The 26181-nt window shown below is 35.0% G+C and overlaps 1 protein-coding gene across 1 annotated transcript; it reads right to left on the bottom strand.

Moving 5' to 3' along the window:
- Positions 1-918: 918 nt before the first annotated feature.
- Positions 919-25110, bottom strand: LOC100891292 (CMP-N-acetylneuraminate-beta-galactosamide-alpha-2,3-sialyltransferase 1). The gene is made up of 5 exons (XM_030990536.1): positions 24951-25110; positions 21500-21608; positions 9460-9569; positions 8017-8129; positions 919-5862 (listed from the first exon to the last, which is right to left on the bottom strand). The coding sequence occupies exons 1-5, from the start codon at positions 25094-25096 to the stop codon at positions 5648-5650; spliced, it is 693 nt and encodes a 230-aa protein (XP_030846396.1). The 5' UTR covers positions 25097-25110; the 3' UTR covers positions 919-5647.
- Positions 25111-26181: the final 1071 nt, after the last annotated feature.

Genomic DNA, 26181 nt, shown 5'->3' with positions numbered 1-26181 from the left:
AAAGATGAAGTTGAGTTCTAGTCATGCGATTGCATTGTGAAAGAAACGGTGTGGAATCGACCAGAAAAGGTTGATCATTTGTGTGTATTGCAAGGTTCTGGAATCATCAAAATGATAAGAAATTTGGCCAAGTCTTGGTACAGTTACAAACACTGTACACAAAAAGATGTATATGGGACTACACGAACACGTGGCACAAAAATCCTACCCCCGAGTTTTACGATGTTACATGACATATTTGGAATATGAAGGCATTTAAGAGCCATGCTTTTCAGGAAACATGTCTAATCTGATGTTCTTCCACACTTGCATAATAAGAATGATAACGCTCAAAAATTATTTTTCACCTCTTCCCAGAACTCAACCTTCTCTTTAAACAAAGGAAGAAAAAAAAAAAGCCTAGATTAGACCTGGATGTAACTTCCTTAGATAAACTGAAATTAAAGACCCTGTCGGAAGTGAAAAACAAATTAGATAAATTATGCATCAATGGAAAGCTTATGAGCCAAAAATTACAATAATATCCGTAACATGCTATTTTAGTGTTTGTCAAGGGAGTAATAGCCCTCTAAAAATTCGAAATCAAAAGCTTTGAATATCAGAAGTTGTCGACCTAAAAACTTGCTATCAATTTGATGACATCATCTTATGTGGATTACACATAATTATTCACAATGTCTTTGCATTAATTAAGGTGGCTTATTGCCTCAGTTATATAGGCGAGCAAATCAGGTCCACATGTTATGTTGTCTCCATAACTAGAGCAAATGTGACCACTGTTATTAAACCCATAATTTGGAGATGTGCGGAAAATGTGATATCAATTTGATTTTGTGCAAAACTGACAGTGAATTAATTTTTTATTCCTTTATACATTTATATTCTACATATATATTCATTTAGTTTTCCATAGATAAGTTGTATTTTCATCGGATAGGGCCTTTAAGGCTGAGCTTCAAACCACAGTCACATTTGAATTTTAGTAGAACATGGTGCTAACAGTTTATGTCAATTAACAAAAATTTGCTAAGGAAGGCATTATTTCTCATACCTTTTGAAACAATATGGTATGTTATCATTACATAACTATTCACCTTTCATCCTTCCTTGGGGCATCGATATTGACTAAATTGACTCTATATCAAGTGTGGAGTATTTTTTTCAGATAACGTTCTGTGGCTGTGGGCACAAAGTGACACCATGCTTCTAGATTCCTTTTTAACTAAAAAATTATCTGAAAAGCTAAAATAGAAAATGAAAATAGTGAAATTAAAGGCACATTTTATATACCTTTTGGGATCTGTATTTCTGCAAAGAAGGGGAGAGGGACACCTAGGGGTCCCTTTCATGCTTTAGTTAATGTGTAATTTACTGTATAACATACTGGGTTTTCCAGGGGAGGGACAGTGCCCCCATGCCCCCTTTCCCCTGAATCTGCCAATGAATATAAAAGTTCCTTTAACTTCTCTTATCATATTGGATTGGGGAAACTCTATCAGGGTGACATACCTCTCAGCTGTAAGAAAGATAGTTAGACAGCATTCTCAGACAGACAGACGTTTAGAGCCATTGAAAAGTCAACTTGATAAGGATGATATCACCCAAATAATGTCTGTTCAGAGCCAGATGGCCGTCAACCCTGTTATAAGATGAACGAGTTACATGGAAATGCCCTCCTGGCTCCAAAGACATGATATCGTCTGTTTGGTGCAAGAAGGGAGTTGGCTCGTATTAGTTTATGTATAGTTAATGCCCTTCTGGCTCTCAACAGCAATTCATACATAGAGAGAGCGAGCAAGCGACTATAAAACTCTGTCCAAGAATTGGCTTTCTGGCATAACTCCAGACTTGGATTTCTTCAAGACAGCAGTGGATATGTTTCTATGGATCACTTGTCTTAAGTCCCAGCTAAGGGATTTTTCCGTTGTTGCAAATTACCTGTGAAGTGGATATGTTTCTTAAGGATCCGTTATCTGGAAATCTTAAGCAAAAGGGATAATTTTCTGATGGCCATGATGGTTAGAGAAGGTAAATAATACCCAGCTGGTAGGCGGTGGCCCTTAATCATATAACAGCCGAGTACAAGCCTTAAGAATGGAACTAGTGAAAAAGAGAAATACATGTATGCTCTGTAGTGCATGCCTTACAACATAATAAGAAAAAAAAGGGCCAACATTTTTAGGAACAAATTATGCCCCCCCCCCCAAAAAAAAAAAAAAAAATGCTACATGTACATCCTATTCAATAATGTGTGATTCTATAAAACAGACAACATATGATATTGAGAATGTGGAATAAGAAAAGCAAATCTTATTGCATGGAATATACAGTAACAGCATTACATGTTTCTCCAGTACTGCAGTCTAAACATATAATCTCAATAACTTGGGAGTAATATGCTTTTATCTAAAATCAAAATCATCTACAACACTTTGCATTATTGCTAATCAATTATTACATAAGACAAAGCAACATTAAGTTTTATAAAAAATACATTTGCAAATGATGTACACTATTACACAGACAAAAACCGAATTAACAAAAATCTGTGATTTGTTTGCACAAGCTTGCTTTTTCAAAAAAGTTGCAAAAGTAATGAATCATGAAAATTGCAAAAAATATAATATTTAGTGGTTAACTAAATTCTCCATATATCTTGAAGACTATTTACAAATATATTTATATCATTCCCCCAAATTTGATGATAATTAAACATGTTGAAAGAGAATTTTATTTAACAAATTGAGAGAAATTGATTGCCAGTCTATCATCTACATGTAGGTTGCCTGGCTGGCAACACAAATAAAGAGTTTAAGTGTAACAATCAATCCAAAAAATAAGTTGTGTATCAACGGTAGGTAGAATGCATAGAATCAACCTCATCAAACTCTACCTGGCATTCTATAAATTAACAATAAAGGACTATGAAGCAAGTAAAGGATTACATAACTCCTGAATAAAGGGGGCGCGCACAGAACCCAAGTCAGGCCTGGATTTGGTGCACACTCTATTCTATTGCAGCTCACTGGGAGTGTATTTAAACTGCAATATCTCTTTGTAAAAGAAATATTTGAAGCTCATAGTTCGACCACAGTAATGCGACATGGAACCCCTTACATCAGGAGCAAAACATGTTTTGGAAATTTGTACACTTTAAAAGAGAGAGAGACAGAGAGAGAATTTTGCAAAGATGTAACAAAAAAATAGCTGGATTAGATTTTACTAAAGAAATTTGTAAACTTTGGTAATCAATAACTCATATATTTCCTCCTATATAATGTCACACATTAACTTTGGTTTGCTAAACATACTTTCAAATGCATTATTTGGTGTAAAAAACATAAAAATGAAGACTAGATTAAGTTGCAATAATAGCATTAAGCTATGCACCTTGTTTAGGTGGATTATATCAAGCCAAACAAACTTTGCTTATAACTTTTTTTATTTTGCACCAAGTATCTTTTGCAAAAACAAATCACAAAGTGGGTCAAATTTTATGACAAATGAGCTATCATTTCTTCTCATTAATAATAGCTACACATATCATGCTTTAACTAAATTTAAACTAATTTGCACCAATTTTACATTATTAAAATGATCTGAAGCTATTCTAATCATTCTAGACTGCTTCTCATATTCCATATGATTCCTATCAGGTTTGTCAAGTTAAAAACAAATCTGCCAGATTCACATAAAATGCCTCATCTTTTAATACCACTGTGACTAGTGCATAAACAAATACACGAATGCACACCAGTGGAACGGTAGATGCTTTGGTCAAACCTGACAGTGAGACATGAATTTGATGACAGATAGACTAAGGAATTCCACAAAAGATATTTCAACTATATCGGGTTATAAAGAATATATAGTTTAATGAAATGTAGTGGCAGGTGATGATGCATCCAGAACACTTTCTGGGCCCCGTAGCAAGAAACTTGCAATCAATCACAAAATGGCAATGGCCAATCAATATCATTGTTGCATGCACAAATTATTCAAAAGGCTGACCATTAACCAATCAAGATTGTTATTTCAGATTTGCAATAGATTGCAAACCTTTGCGTTACGGGGCCCAGAATGTTATCGTTATCTATGTTGGAGCACCTTGAATTATAATAACAATTCTACATTTTGTGTTCTGGACAGGTCTTCATATGTGCAATTATATTTCCTTAAAGGGAAATCCAACCCCTGCAATATTAAGTAGATTTGTATGAAAGCAGAAAACTAATTGAAACAGAATGGCAAAAGTTTGAAATAAATCTGACCAATTAAAAAAAGTTATGAATGTTTGGAATATGAGATTACTAGGTCAATTCTATGCGAATCTCGAATTGGTATTTGGTTAGTGGATTGTGACATACACGTAGGACGTGGATAACTCTCCCATTTCCCGTGTAAAAAAATATCACTAATTTCTGTTTTTCTCGTAAGTTCCTTCTTCCTTGGGGCACTACTAAAAATATAAGATAAATAGCATATTATTATAGGTCCTCTAAAAATAAAAGACCCTTCAGAGCCATGACTGTTTGAAAAATGTAGAGTTTAGTCATTTTATATGTTGGAACAGATGGGAAAGTAGTCTGGCACTACATCACATTGACATTATCGCTTCAGCCAATTTGAAGTGCCCTTACGTATTGTGATTACAATTTTCAAAAATTCATAACTTTCTTAGATTTAGTTTGCTTCTCTGATTTGTCTCAGTGCATTCGTTTAGAGTAGATGTCTATTTGGGTTGGATTTCCCTTTAACTACCTGATCTAGATATAGCAGCATGTAGATTCCAACAATGTAATTTCAACAGATATGTACATAACTTTTATATTGGAATGTGTGTACAGATTAAAAATGGTACGTATAGTACTATATATGGCACAAAATATTGTATTCTATTAAATTAATACAATTTGATAAATGTAATTCTACTGCTTGATGTGGCAATATGAGCTACAAAGGATACTTTATATGTTGCCTTGACAATCATTTAATTTGGGGTTGTGTGTGCTACTGTATTCATTTTCAGATAATAAAAAATAATGTCTATCTATGCTGTGTGTTAATGAGTTACTTGATTTTTAATGTTGACGTACATGCTACTTCAGTGTACGTCAAGGTGATATTAGATTAACAAAGATATTGTTAACTATTAACAATATCATGATACAGGGTTTCAAAGATATCGTCCATCAAAGAAGTTTTATACTGTGTTATCACCTGTAGTAAAACAGAACAAAAAACACAATTTTTGTTGTTGGTAATTTGAACAATTCATTGTTCAAGTAATTTGACAGATTGTGTTTTGATCTTTGTAATGGAGACATAAGTTGCACAAAATATCAACATTTATATAATTGAAGTCAACTTCAGAACAGTTTATGTGGAAATTCTTTTCCACCATGTAACTACCAATTCATATCATAACATACATGATATCAACAATAGAATAATCTCAAAAGGAGATGGTTTAAATAAAACTCTAGGAAAACAAAAATAAGTCAACACAGTGAATAACAATTTGTATGTGCTGATCGTACATATATATATATCCAAATGAAAACATATTCAAGTGTGTCAATAAAACGAGGCAAAATAGTCATGAGTTGTTCAAGGGCGAGCGCCTAGGCTATAGTCATTATTCCCGTCATAAGTCCCTTTTGAAGAAGCGAATAACGCCTTCTTCGTGCAGTTTGTTCCAGAGTCCCCTCTCGTTGTCTATATCGTGAAGAGCGGTGGATTTGTCGGTGTGGCTGACGAAGGCCTTGTCGTAGTAGTGCAGCGTGAAGCGCTGGTCGTAACCGAACCCGTAGATGGTTACTTCATCGCATACATGGACAGCGAGCATTACCACTAAGGCACCTGATTATACAAAAATACACAAATGAACAAAATATTAAAAAACATGAGATGACTTTTTTGAAGAAGATTTTTTAATTAATATTAATTTGGAGAAGCTTGCATATTTGCTAACATTTCATGCACTGATCAAAGAATATCTTACAATTTCTTGAAATTTGATCAGCTTAAAATGCGAAGAAAAACAATATATTGGCAAAAAGGAATGAAATTATTGAGATAGGAGGTGGTAAATTGCAGCATATTTAAAATGAGGTAATGTGTATTTAATACTCTTCACATTTCTCTGCTTTATAACGCAGAGCTCAGTGAATGCGTCCAGGACCATTATTGCACACAGTTCTTTTTCCTTTTTTCCCCTGCATCATATTCATATATGAACAAGCCTTAACCGAATCGAGCTTTATCCGCTAGACAGGACCGGCCACCATTAAACCATACCAGTATATTTTTAACTTTTAAAAACGAAATTGAAAGACAACTGAAGGTAGAGTATAGAGTAGAGTATGTCGCCTGTTCTAAAAGTCTTTGTATACACGGAACATCTAGAAAAGAATTCTAATATATTCCTCTTCTACAGATTATTGAATGGTACATTTACGCTAAATCTGTCTCGCAGCCTTGGCTAAATCATATATTTTTTTAAGAAATAAAAAGGAAAATGCATATATAGCAATACTATACCAACATATCAAAGGTATTAAAGGATGACACACGATTTAGCATGGTAAATGTGAATCATATTATATACGAAGTGAAAGCAAAACGTGGGAAATTGTGCAGAGAAAGATCCATTGGAGCGTTAATATATGGTATTCAATCTACTTGAAGGTGTATGAAGTACATTGCTATCACACATCTACACTGTTTAATACAAGGCACCTGCTGAAGCGTCTTATTGGTTGACATTTGGATGCAACACAAGCCTCTTCGCTGAATAATTCATTTTATAGCATGCTCTTTACAACATACATGTACATGTAGATGGGCATCACTAAACAAGTGCCATTTACAGTCTGTTTTCATACTACATGTAGATACCGGTATATGAGATAAGATCAAACTTATATACACCTACAGTTGGGTCGGTAAGATTACATACACCTGGTAGAAAAGCAATACAAAGGTATACATTATCACAACTTCACTCAATCCTGCCACTTTGTCACTCCAGGAAGATAGAAGTCTGTTTAATGTATAATATATACGGTACATCACTAATCACTCTGAGACATTCATGTGACTCCTGATCGCAATGAGTGCAGTTGTGAAAATGTGAGTAAAATGTTTTCTTCTAGGTGTATGTACATTTTCAGACCCAACTGTACTTGTAATAACAAGGAATTTGTCATGAATATGTTTATTGTAAACACATTCAATTGTACTCTGTGATTATTATGCTTATTACAGTGCCTTGCTAACCCTCTTTGGGCGGATGTGTTGTCCATTATAAAAGTCTGAAGTTTGCACTAGTATAGTATCCTCTTCCAATTATTGAATACAGCATAAGGATTAGCCACTTCTAGCTGACATAGCACAAGTGACCTATGAATATCCTGATGTTTACATGAGGGAGAGGACCCACTTTTATGCATTTTAGAATCATCACTGCCAAAGTGATGGAGGTCTTGTTTGCCCTCTTAAAAAAAATACTTCCACCTATGTATCAAAGAATGTATCACCGATGCGTAAATGAATGATGATTACACAACTTTCATGAAAATTAACCAGCAGTCATCTTGATGGGTTTTACAGTTTTGCACCATGAGCAGATAGATAGTATCTCTGCAGTGGCTTACTGTATGCAAGGGAGAGTTCACAACAGCCTGCAAACATGATGTGTTGTAATTCTCTCATGCTTACAGTATAAAACTCGCATGCATCTTGACTACTGAGAAATCCTCAAAAGTGCCAGGCATGTATCACAGCTAGCGTGCTGAAATCAGATTTCAACTGTTCTATCCACTCACTATTTTCTCTCCATTTTCTAGCTATTTTCTTGCTCTTTTCGAATACTATGGCATTCCATGTCTTTTCAAAGATAACAAGACTTGCCATTTTCTTGCTAAAAATCCTCTGTTTTTATCATAATTAAAAAAGTTTCTGCATCTGTTATCATTATAACACATAGAAGTACATGTACATAGAGTCACATACCTGTGGTAGGTCTATGTGATTTGCCATCTAAGTATCTTGTAAAGACATAGCGAGAGAAATCTGGATGCAAGAGCTTGAGCCTGGCTGGTGGTATGGGTGGTTTCTTCAGTTTACTGTAGAAGGGTAAGAAGTCAGTACAGAGAGATGAGAAAGCAGGCAAAGAAAGAAGAGAAAAGAAGATGAGAAGAGAGAGGGGAAAATAGAGGAAATGAGGAGAGAAAGAGAATGCTTGAAGAAACGGGGGAGAGATAAAAGAAAGAATAAGGGCCAGATAAAAGAGAAAGAGAGAGAAAGAGAGAAAGGAGAAAGCAAAGGAGAGACAGATAAAACAGAAGACAAAATACAAAATTAGTGTTGTCAACAGAAAAATATATTACACAACTAGCTTATCTGAAAAGAGTTGATACACTGTTTAAATGCAACATGATAATGATAGCAGTGGTGCTTTCTTATATATTGTTTTAAATTACATACTCAATAAAAGAGGTTATTGAAAGGACAGGATCTGACAATTTCGGAGGCAACACACTGCGCTATAACTAAACTAAGAAATCACTCTGAATGATATTTCTTGAAAGTCTTTGCGATCATGATGATAGCAACTCTAGGGCATATTTAATGTCATCTCTCATATTGTATGAATTTCTTTTGCCCACAACCAAGAGAGTAGGGGGGGGGGGGGTGGGGTGTCTTTCTTTGGCAAAGGTCCAATTTTAAGGGTAAAAGAAAGTACAACAATCACTGGAAAAGTATGTGTATTGTTTATTTAGAAGGAATAAAACAAAAAAGAAGGCTCAGGTGAAATGTACATACATGTACCAACGGTCGTACAAGTTGAGTTAACCCATGACCATGGCAGGGCTTGAGGCCAACATGCACCAGAGATACATTTATTTGTTTAAGAAGTAATATATGAAGCTGACATTTGAACATAGAATACCGGCAAAGAACCCTTCATATTTAGAGCATTGTTTCCTTTCCTCCATCGGAGCATAGGCTACATTGTCTCCTTTTTGATAGTGATGTTTTTACATTATCTTTTGATCCAGAATGCTAGGAATAACACATTATACATATACATGTGAAGAAAAAGCAAAACTCAAAGATTTTAGGTCTGTTTCCAATGCAGTAAATTGTGCAAATCTTGAATAAGAGCGGCTTAATTGAAACTATAAAATCGTGTAAAAACTGGCAACTTTTTAGTCAAATTTAGCAATTTCCTTTCGCACTGGTTCATTTATTTCAAGCTTTGAAGGAAAAATAGAAATCTATGGACTGCTATGGAACAAAGGCAAAGCATCCAAAAATCATTAGAATAAGGCAGAGGTGCTAAAAATAGTGGGCCAATATGGTCATCCTATCCCCTTTCTGATATCACATTACATGCATGTACAGCTGTGCTGGCATTCCTGGTATCCTATTAAAGCATAGAGTTACACTTACAATTTTTTTCCTTTTTGAATGTAGATGGGTGGCGACTGGCTGTTGTTGACAATACTCTCCATGTAGTCTACGTCATACTGTTTGAACATTGTGTACACATACATTGCTCTCTGTAAAAGGGAGGTAAAATGAGAGAAGAATAAAGTAAAAAATACAGATTTTATATTTTTACTGTACACATACAGTGAATCTTGTTCTAAATGGGAGATGAATGTAAGAAATATATGAAATGTAATCTCAACAAAATCAATATTTGAACATGACATAGATATATTTATGAATTTTAATGAATGCACATTGCACTTTGTTGAAAAAAAGGAGATATGAATAGTCATGAAGTAAAGCCTCGGTCACAAATGCCATTACGAACTGCTACATACGCCCTACGAATGATTTTCAGACAATGGAAAAACAGGGAGATTCGTATGAACGCATCGATAGTACAAACCTTTGTGACAGTAGCTTTAGGAACATAATTCAACAAATCGTCTACTAGATGCAAGAAGGAAGTTACGTGTCATACACATGTACAGTTAAACTCAAATAACACCTTTCTGGCTCTGAACACTCAAATTGTAGACCATATTAAAAATATTAAGAAATAAAGAACAAAGTGAGTATATGAACATGAGTATTAAAGCCATCATTTTCATTTGTGTCAGATTGAAATACACATGTACATTAAACAGTGGAAATCGAATAAAAGGCATACACTATACAGAAGTAGAGAATCACAGTAACACTTGAAAATAACACACATTGACCTTTCAAATCATCTCAAATGAATCACATTTTCAAACATTTCAAATTCCAGAAAAGTATCTCCTTTTGCCCTATCAAAGGAAGCTACTGTTATACATATAAAGGGGTACATGTAATTTTTTAAATATTTTTTATAAACATAAAAAATGAAATAAAATAGCTTGCTCGAAGATATCTGCCCATATTTCTCTTTCTTAGAGTGCACATATTATTTGTAAATGTTCTATGTACACTACAGGAGCTTAAAGCAAAAAAAATTATGAAATTCATGAGCTTTTTCGTTTTGTGCAATACTGTAACCAAAAATAAAGGGGGGGGGGGAGAAAAAATCCAAGCCCATTGCCAGCTTCCCCTGCTGAACCCATGCTAGGTCACTTCATGAATATGTTTGTGTCTTACATTGACCAACAATAATTGTAAGATTTTTATAAATGCATCAGGAAGAGGTGATTTCCCCAAGAAATTTAAAGCCCACCACAAACTTTTAACACTTTCTGACTAAAATCTGTTTGTTGAAGAATTTGCAATTTCATTTGATGTGAACATTCAAAGCTCTAAAATCTCAATGATCAAGGATCTGAATAGTCATATGATTAATACAATTGAATTGAATTGAACTTTATTTCATTCATCATTAAAACATCACAACAAACATATAAAATACAAAACAAAGCTTACAAGTTAAAGAGAAACATTTACAATATAAATCAACAACAAAAAATATGGTAACCCGACACAAGCTCCGTCGACGATTGCTCCGCGACATTTACTCCGCAAAACGCGACTATTGCTCCGCGACATTTGCTCCACGACATTTGCTTCGCCGACAATTGCTCCGCCGACATTTGCTCCGCCGACATATGCTCCGCCGACATTTGCTCCGCCGACATTTGCTCCGCCGACAATTGCTCCGCCGACAATTGCTCCGCCGACAATTGCTCCGGTGACAAATGCTCCTCGAACGACAGTTGCTCCGCCGACATTTGCTCTGCCGACAATTGCTCCGCCGACAATTGCTCCGGTGACAAATGCTCCTCGAACGACAGTTGCTCCGCCGACATTTGCTCCGCCGACAATTGCTCCACCGACAATTGCTCCGGTGACATTTGCTCCGCCGACAATTGCTCCGCCAACAGTTGCTTCGCCGACATTTGCTCCGCCTGAAGCGACACTTGCTCCGGTGACAATGTTGATGATAATAATAATAACTAGATTTGTAATACTTGTTTTGAACAAGTATAGGTGGGCTGGTCTAACTAAAATTTGAGACAAAATAAAGGGAAAATTTAAGATAGCTTATTGTCTCAGCTACAACATACTCGAAGTTCAGCGTAAACGAAGCTAAAACGACGGAGATATTGCTCGCGAAAGACGGGAATGCAGAATCCAGTTTTGAGAAAAAGTCATGAACCATAGAGAATACACGCAAAAAGAGATAAATTGACATGCCTCCTTTAATCGCAAAAATACGTCATGATTCCTTTGTCGAAATGAAAAATCATGTCAATTGCATTTGTAGTGAATTATCTCAGCTAGAACATATCGAAAGTTGGAAGAAAATCAATCAATATTTACAGAGATACAATCAATTTTCCAAAAATATGCTGATGTCATAATATGCAAATTGGAATTTTAGTTCGGAGGCCATTATGATGACGTCATGAGTTAATTGAGGGTCAAATGAGACAAGAAATCATATTTCCAATTCATACTCTACAAAATATAAAACAAAATTTGGAGTCACCTCACATCCTAAAGAGCTACAATAGATTTTGTATAGGCATGTTTTTGCCCATATATGCTATGTATTACAAGAGCTCGCACGCACGGACGTGTATCTTAAACGGACGCTCACTCCGTTATTAATGGTCAGAAATATGTTAACAAGGTATCAAAATGCTTGGGAAAATGTGCCAAATATGATGACAAAGAAAAATTGGCAATTCTTTGTTGCAAAATGCCAGAACGCGCGAAAACACGCGAGATTTTTTATAAAATGCTTAAAATGGCCTAAAACGTATGTAAAATTATTTTGAGACTATTTTGAGCATTTTAATATTTTGCGCGCGCACTGACGCGCGGACGTACGCGCACGCACGCGTTTTTTGACCTGAAATTGACCGGACGAATATTGACCTTAATCATGATAAATATGAATCAAAAATGGCTTTTGGTTATGAAGATATATGATCATGAGTTGATTTTCAGAAAAATTTACAAAATGGCGCCTAGATGACGTCATCAGTGAAGGTCATAGTTGAAAACGTTATTGTGTTTTGTACATATGCCTATACATATATGTGTGCCAAATTTGAGCCATTTTCAAGTAATCGTGCTTACAAAAAAAGTGGTTTGAAAAAAGTAAAATAAATAATAAAGGCAATTCTAACGAAATTATAAGGTGTTCTGTACGCTTTACAGCCCACCTGATAATAAAGGCAATTTTAACAAAATTATAAGGTGGCCTGTATTAGATACAGCCCACCTAATAATAAAGGCAATTTTAACAAAATTATAAGGTGGTCTGTATTAGATCCAGCCCATCTGATAAATAAATAAAGGCAATTTTAACGAAATTATAAGGTGGTCTGTACGATATACAGCCCACCTGATAAATGAATAAAGGTAATTCTAACGAAATTATAAGGTGGTCTGTACGATATACAGCCCACCTGATAATAAATGAATAAATAAACAAATGCAATTCTAACGAAATTATAAGATGGTCTGTACGATATACAGCCCACCTGATAATTACAAAAATAACATTAGTAACACCACCAACCATAATATTCATTGTTGTCATTATCTAAATCACAAGAACGAAGGAAAAACATGAAATTTGATGTACAAAAGGCATGGAGAGTTGTTCACAGATGATGTCATCAAATTGAATACCGCCCTCTAGTGACTAGTCATTTCAAAAAGCTCTTACTTCCTTATTCCTTGCCCGATTTTGTTCAAATTTTCACTGATATTTTTCAAGTATCTTAAACTTTACAATAAAAGTAACTTAGTATGAAGGTTTTGGTTTCCTTTAATTTATTTGACCCAGTACTGATGATCATAATTTTATCTACCATGTGATTGCCATGTGTACGCCACACCGAATAGCACTAGCTCACATTTTGTTATTGTTTTTAAGAACTTATTGGCATGCAGCCGGTAGATTTTCATCATGTGTTTGATCTTGTATTGAAAAAAAGATCAAACACATCACCATAATCTACAGAGTGCAACCAAATATTTCTTAACAATTGAAATTTCTTTCAGGAAGCCTAACACTAAAAGGTGTTTTTGATTCAAAGAGCATCGTAGAGACGACGAACAAATAAGAATAATAATACATTCACTTCTATTTCCCCGCCAAATAATCTGAACAAAAGAATCAACCGAGGGTAATCAACTGTTAAACGATTTTTAAAATGAGTCCTTGAAAAATTAATTAATACTTCTTGTCAAATATTATTGAAGAACAGCAAAGGCGAATGCGAAAGTCGCTACAATTCAGAAATCATTGCTTGCATTGCTTTTCTCTCAAAATTACCGTGAGATATCAAGCTACATAGAACTATGATCGACACAAAAGATATTGTCTTGAAAACAGTCAGAAACATTAGAACTTGAATGAATAAAACATAATGCAAATGAATAAGACTAGAATGAATAGGACACAAGTTAATTTCTACCATTTAAATCATCCAGTACCAAATACCTGAGCAAAATTCGAACCAGATGCATTTAATGGTAAACTTAAAGACAATGATTCATGACAATTGTCAATTGTCATGAGTTTATCGTCTAGACGTATTGCAAAAGATAATCAGAATAATAATGATCAGAATGATACCTCTACTATAAGGCCTAATTCTACATGTACTATACTACACTAGTGCCATTGTAGATTATGCTGATAATACAGATGATAATAATGATATGATAACAATTATAATAATACTATATACTTATACTAATTATCATCAAAATCATCATGTTCATATTCATCATAATAATAACAATAATAATGATTATAATAATTACAATAATAACTTATCTAAACGATAATAATCATGATAAGGATAATAATCACAATAACAAACATAATAATTACAAAAATATCATTAGTAACACCACCAACCATAATAATCATTGTTGTCTTTATTATTGTGATACTGCTTCTAATACTACTCCTACTACATGTACTAGGAAGGAGGGGAAGAGGAAGAATCTTATTGTTTATTTTTTGTATTATCGAGGCATACAAATGCACAGGGAGGTAAAAGAGGGAAAAGTAAGGCGACAAAGAGGGAGAGAGAGGGAGAGAGAACGAGAGGGGGTAGCCTATGGCCCGGGTTCAAATTCAGTTCTCTTTAAAGGAAACCAAAACCTTCATACTAAGCTACTTTTATTGTGAAGTTTAAAAGATTTGAATAAAATCAGTGAAAATTTGAACAAAATCAGGCAAGGAATAAGGAAGTAAGAGCTTTTTGAAATGACTAGTCACTAGAGGGCGGTATTCAATTTGATGACATCATCTGTGAACAACTCTCCATGCCTTTTAAACATAAAATTTCACAATTTTTTTGTTTTCTTCGTATTTATTTGTTTTCTTGATCTGACTTCATAACATGTGAAGTAGAATATCATTTTGCATGCTATATCTTGCTTTCGGGGGAGTACATTATCTAAATCACAAAAACGAAGGAAAAACATGAAATTTGATGTACAAAAGGCATGGAGAGTTGTTCACAGATGATGTCATCAAATTGAATACCGCCCTCTAGTGACTAGTCATTTCAAAAAGCTCTTACTTCCTTATTCCTTGCCCGATTTTGTTCAAATTTTCACTGATATTTTTCAAATATCTTAAACTTTACAATAAAAGTAACTTAGTATGAAGGTTTTGGGTTCCTTTAATTTATTTGACCCAGTACTGATGATCATAATTTTATCTACCATGTGATTGCCATGTGTACGCCACACCGAATAGCACTAGCTCACATTTTGTTATTGTTTTTAAGAACTTATTGGCATGCAGCCGGTAGATTTTCATCATGTGTTTGATCTTGTATTGAAAAAAAGATCAAACACATCACCATAATCTACAGAGTGCAACCAAAAATTTCTTAACAATTGAAATTTCTTTCAGGAAGCCTAACACTAAAAGGTGTTTTTGATTCAAAGAGCATCGTAGAGACGACGAACAAATAAGAATAATAATACATTCACTTCTATTTTCCCCGCCAAATAATCTGAACAAAAGAATCAACCGAGGGTAATCAACTGTTAAACGATTTTTAAAATGAGTCCTTGAAAAATTAATTAATACTTCTTGTCAAATATTATTGAAGAACAGCAAAGGCGAATGCGAAAGTCGCTACAATTCAGAAATCATTGCTTGCATTGCTTTTCTCTCAAAATTACCGTGAGATATCAAGCTACATAGAACTATGATCGACACAAAAGATATTGTCTTGAAAACAGTCAGAAACATTAGAACTTGAATGAATAAAACATAATGCAAATGAATAAGACTAGAATGAATAGGACACAAGTTAATTTCTACCATTTAAATCATCCAGTACCAAATACCTGAGCAAAATTCGAACCAGATGCATTTAATGGTAAACTTAAAGACAATGATTCATGACAATTGTCAATTGTCATGAGTTTATCGTCTAGACGTATTGCAAAAGATAATCAGAATAATAATGATCAGAATGATACCTCTACTATAAGGCCTAATTCTACATGTACTATACTACACTAGTGCTATTGTAGATTATGCTGATAATACAGATGATAATAATGATATGATAACAATTATAATAATACTATATACTTATACTAATTGTCATCAAAATCATCATGTTCATATTCATCATAATAATAACAATAATAATGATTATAATAATTACAATAATAACTTATCTTAACGATAATAATCATGATAAGGATAATAATCACAATAACAAACATAATAATTACAAAAATATCATTAGTAACACCACCAACCATAATAATCATTGTTGTCATTATTATTGTGATACTGCTTCTAATACTACTCCTACTACATGTACTAGGAAGGAGGGGAAGAGGAAGAATCTTATTGTTTATTTTTTGTATTATCGAGGCATACAAATGCACAGGGAGGTAAGAGAGGGAAAAGTAAGGCGACGAAGAGGGAGAGAGAACGAGAGGGGGTAGCCTATGGCCCGGGTTCAAATTCAGTTCTCTTTAATTTATTTGACCCAGTACTGCTGATCATAATTTTATCTACCATGTGATTGCCATGTGTACGCCACACCGAATAGCACTAGCTCAAAAGATTTTACACACTAATATATATATAGTACAGCTACATACACTTAACTGAAGGAAAGAAACCTATAGAAAACGGACTGGATATTATTGAAAATACTATTCTAAACAAGAATGTACTACATGTACTACATTACGTTACAATTTCACGAGAGAAATAGAACTCGAGAGGGGAAGAAAAGAAGAAGTGATGAAAATGAAAGAAGACTAATAGCATGAGAGGAATGAAAAGAGCTAAGAAGACAAGAAAAGGGTGTAAAAAGGAAAAGGAAGAGCAAGAGAGAGAGAGAGAGAGATAGCCTTGAGCTTTTGATCGGCTAATGAGTAATAAATGAAACAGATTTTGAGTGGAGTAATTATCTTTCGCCGGAGAACTTGCATAAGGAGCTAAAACTTGATGTTTTTTAAATTAAACATCATGGGGAATAGCAAAAAACGGCTGAGCATTTATTGCACTAATTGCCAGAGGAGCATTCATGTCTTCCACGAGGCCGCACTTTTGGATCAGAGAGCAATTTAATTGTCGGTGGAGCATTGTCTTTTGCGGAGTACTTTTGGGGAGGAGCAACAATTATTGTCGTAGTAGCCTTTGTATTTTACGGGGCACTTTTTTAGCAGAGCAAATGTCGGCGGAGCAATTGTCGGTGTCACCGGAGCAAGTGTCGCTTCACGTGGAACAAATGTCGGCAGAGCAATTGTCGGCAGAGCAAATGTCACCGGAGCAATTGTCGGCAGAGCAAATGTCACCGGAGCAATTGTCGCGTTTTGCGGAGCAAATGTCGGCGGAGCAATTGTCGGCGGAGCAATTGTCGGCGGAGCAAATGTCGGCGGAGCAATTGTCGGCGGAGCAATTGTCGGCGGAGCAAATGTCGGCGGAGCAACTGTCGGCGGAGCAACTGTCGCGGAGCAATCGTCGGCGGAGCATGTGTCATGGAACCAAAAATATATATGAATGTGGAGACAGCTAGGAAAGTCAAGGGCTTTATTGTGCTGCCACCAAAACAGTTATAAAGTATGATAAAGTATTATATTGTTGTTTGAGAAGGTAATTAAAAAAAAAAGCCTAAATAGAGGGGGGGGGGGGGGGGGGGGACAAAAACAAAAACCAGACCATGTACAGAATCAATCTTTATTTATTATGTTTGATTAAAAATGATTTATATCTCCTTTTAAAAACGTTATTTGATGGACTAGATTATATATCTTGAGGTATATTATTTAAGTTTCAATGGATTTCACGCTTCCTTGGGAGGGAACGCTAGATTGAAGCCGATACGGCTTTGACTAGGAGGTTTAGAATTCAAATACACAAAAATTCCATTTGTTAGTATTCTTATCATTATTAAGTAACGTTTCACTATTGAAGTTTTCTATTGAAGTAGTGATCAACACCTAATAGGGCATTTGGTTGAGGTGCGGTATGTGAAGAAAAAAAAGTTATGATAATATCTATGATTCTATTGTTATTTGTTCAACATTACAAATACAATTCTTTTTCATTCTTGTCACTCTTTGGCTGCGTTCATGCTTTAATTTTGAAGGCAGAATGAGCGATCTGAAACGCTCATCGTAAACGCTCATCGTGATCGCAGTTCCACGATGTAGTGTTCATGCTTACTTCTCTGGCTCCCCAGGCAATTCTCCGTGTGTGGCCTTAATTGGTCTTCCAGCTGGATTCGCAAACCTTCACTGTGCATGCTACGTAGACCCACTAGAGGTCAGTGCGTTGACCCCATTTAAACGCGTTTACAAATTGTAAACGCATCTTTTTGTGAGTTTACGATCGGCGATCGTGATCGCCGTTTTTCGGTGATTCTACGAAAGTGAGCTAAGACGCAACCGTGTTTTAAACTAAACGCGTAACAGATGCCTGATTCTGGCCGTCAAAATCAAGCATGAACGCGCCCTTACTACATCAAGCGCTGATATTCTCCTTAAACATTTTCATAAATGTTTTCCTATCTACATATAACCATGTCTGAATGTTCCATAAAATATTCCCATCCTATATTCTGATTCAGATTGAAGTTGCAATGAACAAGCTACAAGCATACATGTACACAGCATACACAGTACACTCAATTGTCTCCTTCAATTATCTTCATGAACATCTAATATATCATTGAGGATGGATCTTAATTACAGTGTCCTTTTTTTATCATGTCAATATTCATATTTCAGCTAAACACATTCTCTTGTCCCCATTTTGATTGTCTTACAACATACATCAGGGAATAATTTTCCCGGTATCGCATCGCAATTTGCGACGCATTTTCAGCCATTTGCTACACATCTTTTTTTTATGAATCGCAATTGCTGCGATGCAAATGCAAACATACATGTTTAAGGGCGGCTCATCACACCTCCGTACAAGTACAAGTGCGAGTGAGAAGCCCGTTTCGCGATCTGAATAATCTGAATTACTAGGCTAGCTCATCACACCTCAGTACAAGTGCGAGTGAGTAGCCCGTTTCGCGATCACCGGCCCTGCAATCAGAATACAGGGCCGGCGATCGCGAAATTGGCTACTTACTCGCACTTGTATGTTTGCATTTACAGCGTAACTACTGTGCGTGAAGTATACTGCAGTCACTCTCTAACCGTGAAGCTTATACACATACACCCATTGTCGCGCAAGCACATGGCATGCTACGATCACCTTCTAACCGCGATTGTTGTTTTGAGGCATGGTTCGCGCGATCATTGCACAATGCAATGACAATGCACGTGGGATCTAATTACATGCATCGCATGTGCGCGATGATCGTACCTGGGAGTTGTTTGTTTACTGTCACTGCAGCAAGTGGCCATATCCATTTGAGGACTAGAAATGTGAGTACACCCACCATGTTTACATGTACATTCATCTTATTGTAGTGGGCTGAAAATGTGCGCTTTGCTATATGAGAAAAAAATTGCGATACAAATTTATCCAACTGCTATGCAAAAATTATTTTGTATAGCAGTTTTGCTATGCAATTTTTTTGCTAAAAATTATTCCCTGTACATTGTAGCTCACATTCACATGAATAGTTTCCTGCTCTGACTCATGACTTGAGAACAACTATTTGGTTTCAATTTTTGTTATTGTTCCTGCAAATATTGATTTTAATGAGGGGGGAAATTTCATGCAGTGAGCCAAGTAATATAACCTCCCGGTTTATGGTTACTTTTTTTTTAAAACTGTTCAAGTGGTAGATTTCAAACACTGTTAGAGGGACAGTTGAGTTCTTGTTTAAAGACTACATGTAAGTCCACTTCAAAAATAATTTGCTTTTAATAGATGCAGAGAAACAGAGCAAAAACAATTTTGAGTAAATCAGATAACTAATAAGGAAGTTATGAATATTTAAAAAAGTATGAAAAAGTATGGAACAATGGAGATCACTACACAAATTACCAATTTGGTTATCACTTTGTGACGTCAAGTCCTCACTATTTATCAATTGCTTTATTTTAATCCCATTAAATTCCCTTTTTATCCCAAAAAACTTGATTTCCCCATGCCTTTACCCAGGTTATATGATTTGTATCATATTGCTTGCATAACATTTCGCAAAATCATTTATAAGATTTGAAGAATTTATACTATGTTCTGAATGTTTTATATTCATAATTATTGATTTTGTATACAAATAGTTTATCAAAATTCACATGTTTCAAGATTTAACTAGAAAAAAAATACTCTTTATTTGTGCACCCACACAAAAACATACTATCAATATAACTTGGATGCTGGTGTGAAGAAATAAGATTCTTAGGGGGGAAACGGGAAATTTATATTATCAATATAAAGAAAACAGTTAGTGGATAGTGAGGCAATGATGTCACAGACTCATGAGTGAGTTGCCAATTTGTCCTGTGATTTTCAAAGTTTTCCCTGTCATTAAAAATTCATAACTTTCTTATTAGTTATCTGATTTTGCTCAAACTTATTTTGATTGGTTTGTCTGATTTCCTGCTTCTATTGAAAGTATTTTTGGGGGAATGGGCTTGCCCTTTAAGTTAGCAAATGCCTTCAACGTGCATATTTATTGCTTTTATTCTCATTTATGACATTTGCAGTGCCCTTTTAGAACCTGAAATTGCTATGAAGGTAATTTTAGACCCTAAAATGTGTGAAATTTAGATTAAATTTGATCATACTAATTCAACGCCACAAGGTGACCGTTAATTCAATATCTTAATAATAATAACAATACATGGGCCCGGCTGGTTGTGCTTATTACAACCAACACAAAAAGCCAACAAAAAGTCAACATTGGCATTGGCTGGTTCAAAATTATAAAATATTTGTGGGGCCACAAATATTAGAAATATGGATATTTCAGCCGTCTCTGAACCGATTTTGATCAAACAAAGATGATTTTGTCATTTAAAGTGTATGGTCTTTCAAAATTGACACTCAATTTTTCATTATCTCACAAAAAAATATTTGGGAAACCCTCTATACCAAATCTCAACTACCCATTGCTGGATACAACCTTAGAGTATGTTTCAAAGTTAAACTTTTGATCTCAATACAAACAACTACAAGCAACTACCATGTCTCTAAAGCACTCTACAGATGCATTATTACCTGATTACCAGATTCAGGCTAGATCGCACACAATGTATGCACATTCTCCACTCCTTGGAGAGCATTCCAGCCACATGCCCCTTTACAGTTGCTCACAATGCTGAGCAAACTACAACAACTTTCGTATCTTACAGGGTACCCATTTAAATGGAGAAAAGCAATATTCATGTACACATAGATAAGATGCCTTGCTCCAAGACATGCCGTGCTGCGCTGGGGTGATTGACCCTATGACCTTTATATCTTCGGGTCACATTTTTAAAGCAATTGATTTCAAAACCTCTATGAAAAAAGTACCTTTGATACATTTTGTAAAAATTAAAATTAAATCCATATCGGATATCCATTCAATGATGGCAATGATCCTGTTAGACTTACGTCATCAACGACATCTTGTGCATGCATGGACTCTGGAAAGAAGGTATAAAGACTCGTCTTCACACCAACATCCTGGGCAAAACGACCTGACGACAAGGCTCTGTTCAATCTGAAAGAAATATGAAAAAAGTATAAAAAAGAAAGAAAAAAAGTTTACCATTTATACAGTGGATAATGTGAATACAATTAACAATGTTCTCATTGAAGCGCAGACAGTGTTATGCACAGTATGACTTTAATATCAATTAAACCAAAGCATCTTTTTGATGAGTAGAAATTTCTCCAACTCTCTTCTGATGTGTGTGAAGGTGAGTATGTGTGTGTGTTTGTGCCTGCTCTCTGTCTCTCTGTCTCTGTTCATCTTTCTTTCTCTGCCTCTCTCACTCGATCATACCCCCTCTCTCTTTTTTCCATTTCTTCCCTCATATCTCATACATTGATATCTTCTTACACTTCAATCACAAAAATATCTCATCCAAGCCCTTGGCTGGAGGCTACGCTCAAAGCTAGAGCTAATCAAGAGTGACTTGGCTTTCCCAGGCTGCATCATTTCAGTTCATGCTTTGAGCAGGCTCTAAACAACATATTCATGCAATCAAACGCATCGCTGCTCATCAAAAGGGTTCTCTAGTCTGAGTCGTCAAGTGGATGTATAATTGATGTGTAAAGACATCATTTAATACCTAACCCACAATTTACTTCATTAATTAACAAATGATCATTTCCAAGAGTTCTAGGTAATTGAAATAAAAATGATTTGGGAGAAAAGATAGGAAGGGAAAGAAAGAGAAAGACAGAAAAGATCAATTGATCGATCGATCAATCGATCAAGGGAGAGAAAGAGGAAGAGAGGAAGAGAGAGGAAGAGAGAGGAAGAGAGAGGGGAGAAAGAGACAGAGAAGAAAGAGACAGAGAAGAAAGAGAGAGAGAGAGGGAGAAAGAGAAGAAAGAGACAGAGAAGAAAGAGAGAGAGAAAGAGAAGAAAGAGACAGAGAAGAAAGAGAGAGAGAGACAGAGAAGAAAGAGACAGAGAAGAAAGAGACAGAGAGAGAGAAAGAGAAGAAAGTGAGAGAGAAAGAGAGAAAGGAAGAGAGAGAGAGAGAGAGAGAGGGAGAGAGAGAGAGAGAGAGAGAGAGAGAGAGAGAGAGAGAGGAGAGAGAGAGAGAGAGAGAGAGAAAGAGAGGGGGGAGAGAGAGAGAGAGAGAGAGAGAGAGAGAGAGGAAAGAGAGAAAGAAGGGAGATTTTAATGAGTTATACATGACATTTAGAATATGACTGAGATGAGGTCAAAATCCACCCAAGTATGGTTCTGCTTGCTAACTTCATAATAAATTATACAAATGTTTGCTGGACTTGGACTACACAACGTACTGATGCCAAAGAGGCTTAGGCAAATATTTGGTAATTTGCTATCTTATAATAAAGAATCCTGCTTGAATATAAGCAAGTCAAAAAAATCAAATAAATACATCTTTTGATATAACAGTAAATCAAACATGGTTTGTGGTTTCATCCTCATAACCCATAACTTCAACCAAAATGTCTTTAAAAACCTTTAAACGTCTTCTAAACTAGAAACAAAAAACAAAAATATCAGACAAACCAGTTTAAAAAAACCAATAAGAAAGTTATGAATTGTTAATGACATGAAAAAGTTTAATGAAAAATGTGAGTTTTTATTAACTTTTTACATTCATTAAAAAAATTATGAATATACAACATTCAGAAAATAGTATAAATTCTATGCACGCAATATGATATAAATCATATAACCTGGGCAAAGGCATGGGGAAATCAAGTTTTTTTGGGGAAAAAAGGGAAATTAATGGGATAAAATATATAAAGCAATTGATAAACAATAACTTAGCACCTTAACTTATAACTTAGCACCTTCTTACCTTCAGGTAGGCTTAATCAATCCTAATGATGTACATGAGCATCATACAAGGCAAATAGACAGTGGATGTTTACGTGTGCCTAGATTTCACACTGATTGTTATAAGTGTAGCCCAATTGTTTCTTCCATATTTGAATGGAATAAGCTAGATAATTCATTGAGAATGGCTTCCTCTGTCAATTCATTTAAGAGATTGTTTAAACAAAGTTGTAATTTGTGAATGGCTCAGCCGTATATACACTACGTGCATGTTCTGTAATATTTACATGACTTATTCACATAATTGCGACTTAATTAATATTTTCCTATTGACATTACTGTTTACTAGGTTTATGATATACGTTTATTTTGCAAACGAGTATTATTTTTGTAACTGTTCTGTATAAATGTTATAAACGATGTAAATATGTTCATTCAGGGCCCCATGGAAGACCACTACTTGCTGGTGAATGGGCTACCCTGTCAAAAGATCAGAAATAAATAAATAAATAAATAGTGAGGCAATGACATCACAAACTGATAACCAAATTGGCAATTTGTGTAGTGATTTCTATTATTCCATAGTTTTTCATACTTTAAAACAATATCATAACTCCCATATTAGTTTATACTCAAATCTTTTTTGCTCTGTTTCTCGTGTTTTTCTACATCTTTTTAAAAGCAATTTATTTTTGAAATGGATTTGGGCTTTAAAGGTTATGAGGACGTTAAGCATTTTGAATACACATGTACTGTAGGATGATAATAGTGTTCAATTTTATACTTCATTTTGGAACATCTGCCAATACAATACTTTTTCTTGTTACCTACCATTGCACTTGTAGCATTCAACAGGTTATATATAAATTTTTGAAATATAAGTTTTAATTCCATCATTGGTAAATAATATGCAATATCCGGTAAACTAAATACAAAATATTATGAAAAAAACCTAAGGGTGCATGCAATGCTATTTGCATTCAATGTCAAATTATGGTTCGAGAGCAATGAATGCAGAGTTGCGTCCTTGATCTAACAGTTTCAGAACTGTGATTCTGAGCTAAAAGCATGTTGTATGAACACAGCTGTAGTGCATTTTGATCTTGATTATAAAGTAAAGTTGCATCCACACAATCACTCTCCCACGGGCAATGGAAGAAAAAAAGCCAAACTTAATCACAATCAATAAAAAAATGACATGTGATTGTGATATTGATCTTTAATGAATCAATAACAGCTTGTGTCATGTGACGTATGTGGTTTTTCACACAAAAATGTATCCAGTTAATGATTACGCTTCATGTACTTCATTGACTTTCCCATTTAAGTTATGTATCGTAAAGTAGCGGTAAAATTTAAATTTTGAAAGGAATTTTTTGACATCCAGAGTAAATGAGATTTTTTGTTGGTTCATTATTTGTATATATGGATAAATATTGATAAATCTATATTAATTTGTAACATATGGTCATAAAAATCAATAGTGTACTGGTAGCTTGAAATTTGGTTAAAATGTACTATGCAAAATCGACATTATCACACAAATCATTTTAAAAAGCATTTTTCTATCTTTACCTGAACACAAGATCATGGCTATCGATTTCTGGGCCGGCGTTGGATCCATTCAAGATGCCCCCACAACCAACCACTGCACAGCGCAGACACTTAGGCCGCTCTTTATCTCCAAACAGAGCTGAGTTGGTGAAGTTTGGATGACTCATAATTCTTCCAAGCTCTGTTTGAAGAAGATGAGAATAAAAAAAAGATAGGAGTGAGATGACATAATGAGATAGAATTGTTAGCTGAGAGCCAGAAGGGCATAACTCGCATCAATTTGGATAGAGTTGATGCCCTTCTTGCTCTATTAAAGTGGATAAAAATAATACTGAAGTCAACAAAATGTATTCTTCATCAGTTGACCTATCCTTTGAAACAATGCTACATTGGTCAACCTAGTCTTTTGTCTTCTTTGTGCATGGCTGATCATCAACAAAATGGAGTTAAGTCTTTTGTCAACTTTGTTTGTTGCTACGGCATGCAGCCAGTGAAAACGAATTTGTTTTATCAAATTATGGAAAATGAAAGCATTACTTTAAACAAACAGAACTTTTTCCTGATTCATTTTTTTTTTATTGAGGTGTCATATAAAAGGGCAGAAAATGAACTTTCTAGAAATGTGATTTTCTCTATATATTTCTATTATCTAGATACCGTCCGCCAAATAACTTTTGGGTATCCTCTCTTCAAATTGTTTTTAATCACCCATGCATAAAATATGCATGATATGAGTTTCGTCAAATGAAAGAGGAGGATCTAAGCTTTACAAATATGTGTCATTTATTAATTATAATTGTGATTAAGCTATGATAAAACATCAATAATTCTCGGTTTTGTTTTTTCTGGGACGCACTGTATTCAGCACTGTGCAGAATCAACAGGGCACAGTATACGTTTTATGCTGCACAAAGATTCAATCAGTTTAATCTTGGCCATCACAAGAAGTGGGTTATTGATGTAGACAAATGCTCATGTACCCTTTACAACTCTTTTCATGTAGGGTCTATGTTATTACCAAAGAAGAAAAAAAGCCAGTCAGTCACTCAATAGTGTCTGACAGTGAAGTCTAGCAAGTAAACAGTTTTCCTTGCATAATTTGAATATGAGGACACTGCTAACGTTTAAATTTCACAGATAGGACATACATGACATATTCATAATTCCTGCAAAGTTCTACAGCATTTGAGGTTGGCTGCAAAAGGGACATAGTACCTTTAAAGGGTAAAAGGTAGAGAGAGACGAGAGAGTT

Source organism: Strongylocentrotus purpuratus, unplaced genomic scaffold (assembly GCF_000002235.5).
Source record: "Strongylocentrotus purpuratus isolate Spur 01 unplaced genomic scaffold, Spur_5.0 spur5_scaffold_19, whole genome shotgun sequence".
NCBI lineage: Eukaryota > Metazoa > Echinodermata > Echinoidea > Camarodonta > Strongylocentrotidae > Strongylocentrotus > Strongylocentrotus purpuratus.
This window is presented reverse-complemented; position numbering and strand designations above follow the sequence as displayed.

Excerpts from the sequence above, each read along its gene's own strand:
- LOC100891292 (XM_030990536.1), bottom strand. The coding sequence starts at position 25,096 with ATGAGTCATCCAAACTTCACCAACTCAGCTCTGTTTGGAGATAAAGAG. Across the intron at positions 8,130-9,459 it reads ATTCAAAAAGGAAAAAAATT|TAAACTGAAGAAACCACCCA; the intron begins GTAAGTGTAACT and ends ACCCTTCTACAG. Across the intron at positions 5,863-8,016 it reads ATCACATAGACCTACCACAG|GTGCCTTAGTGGTAATGCTC; the intron begins GTATGTGACTCT and ends TTGTATAATCAG.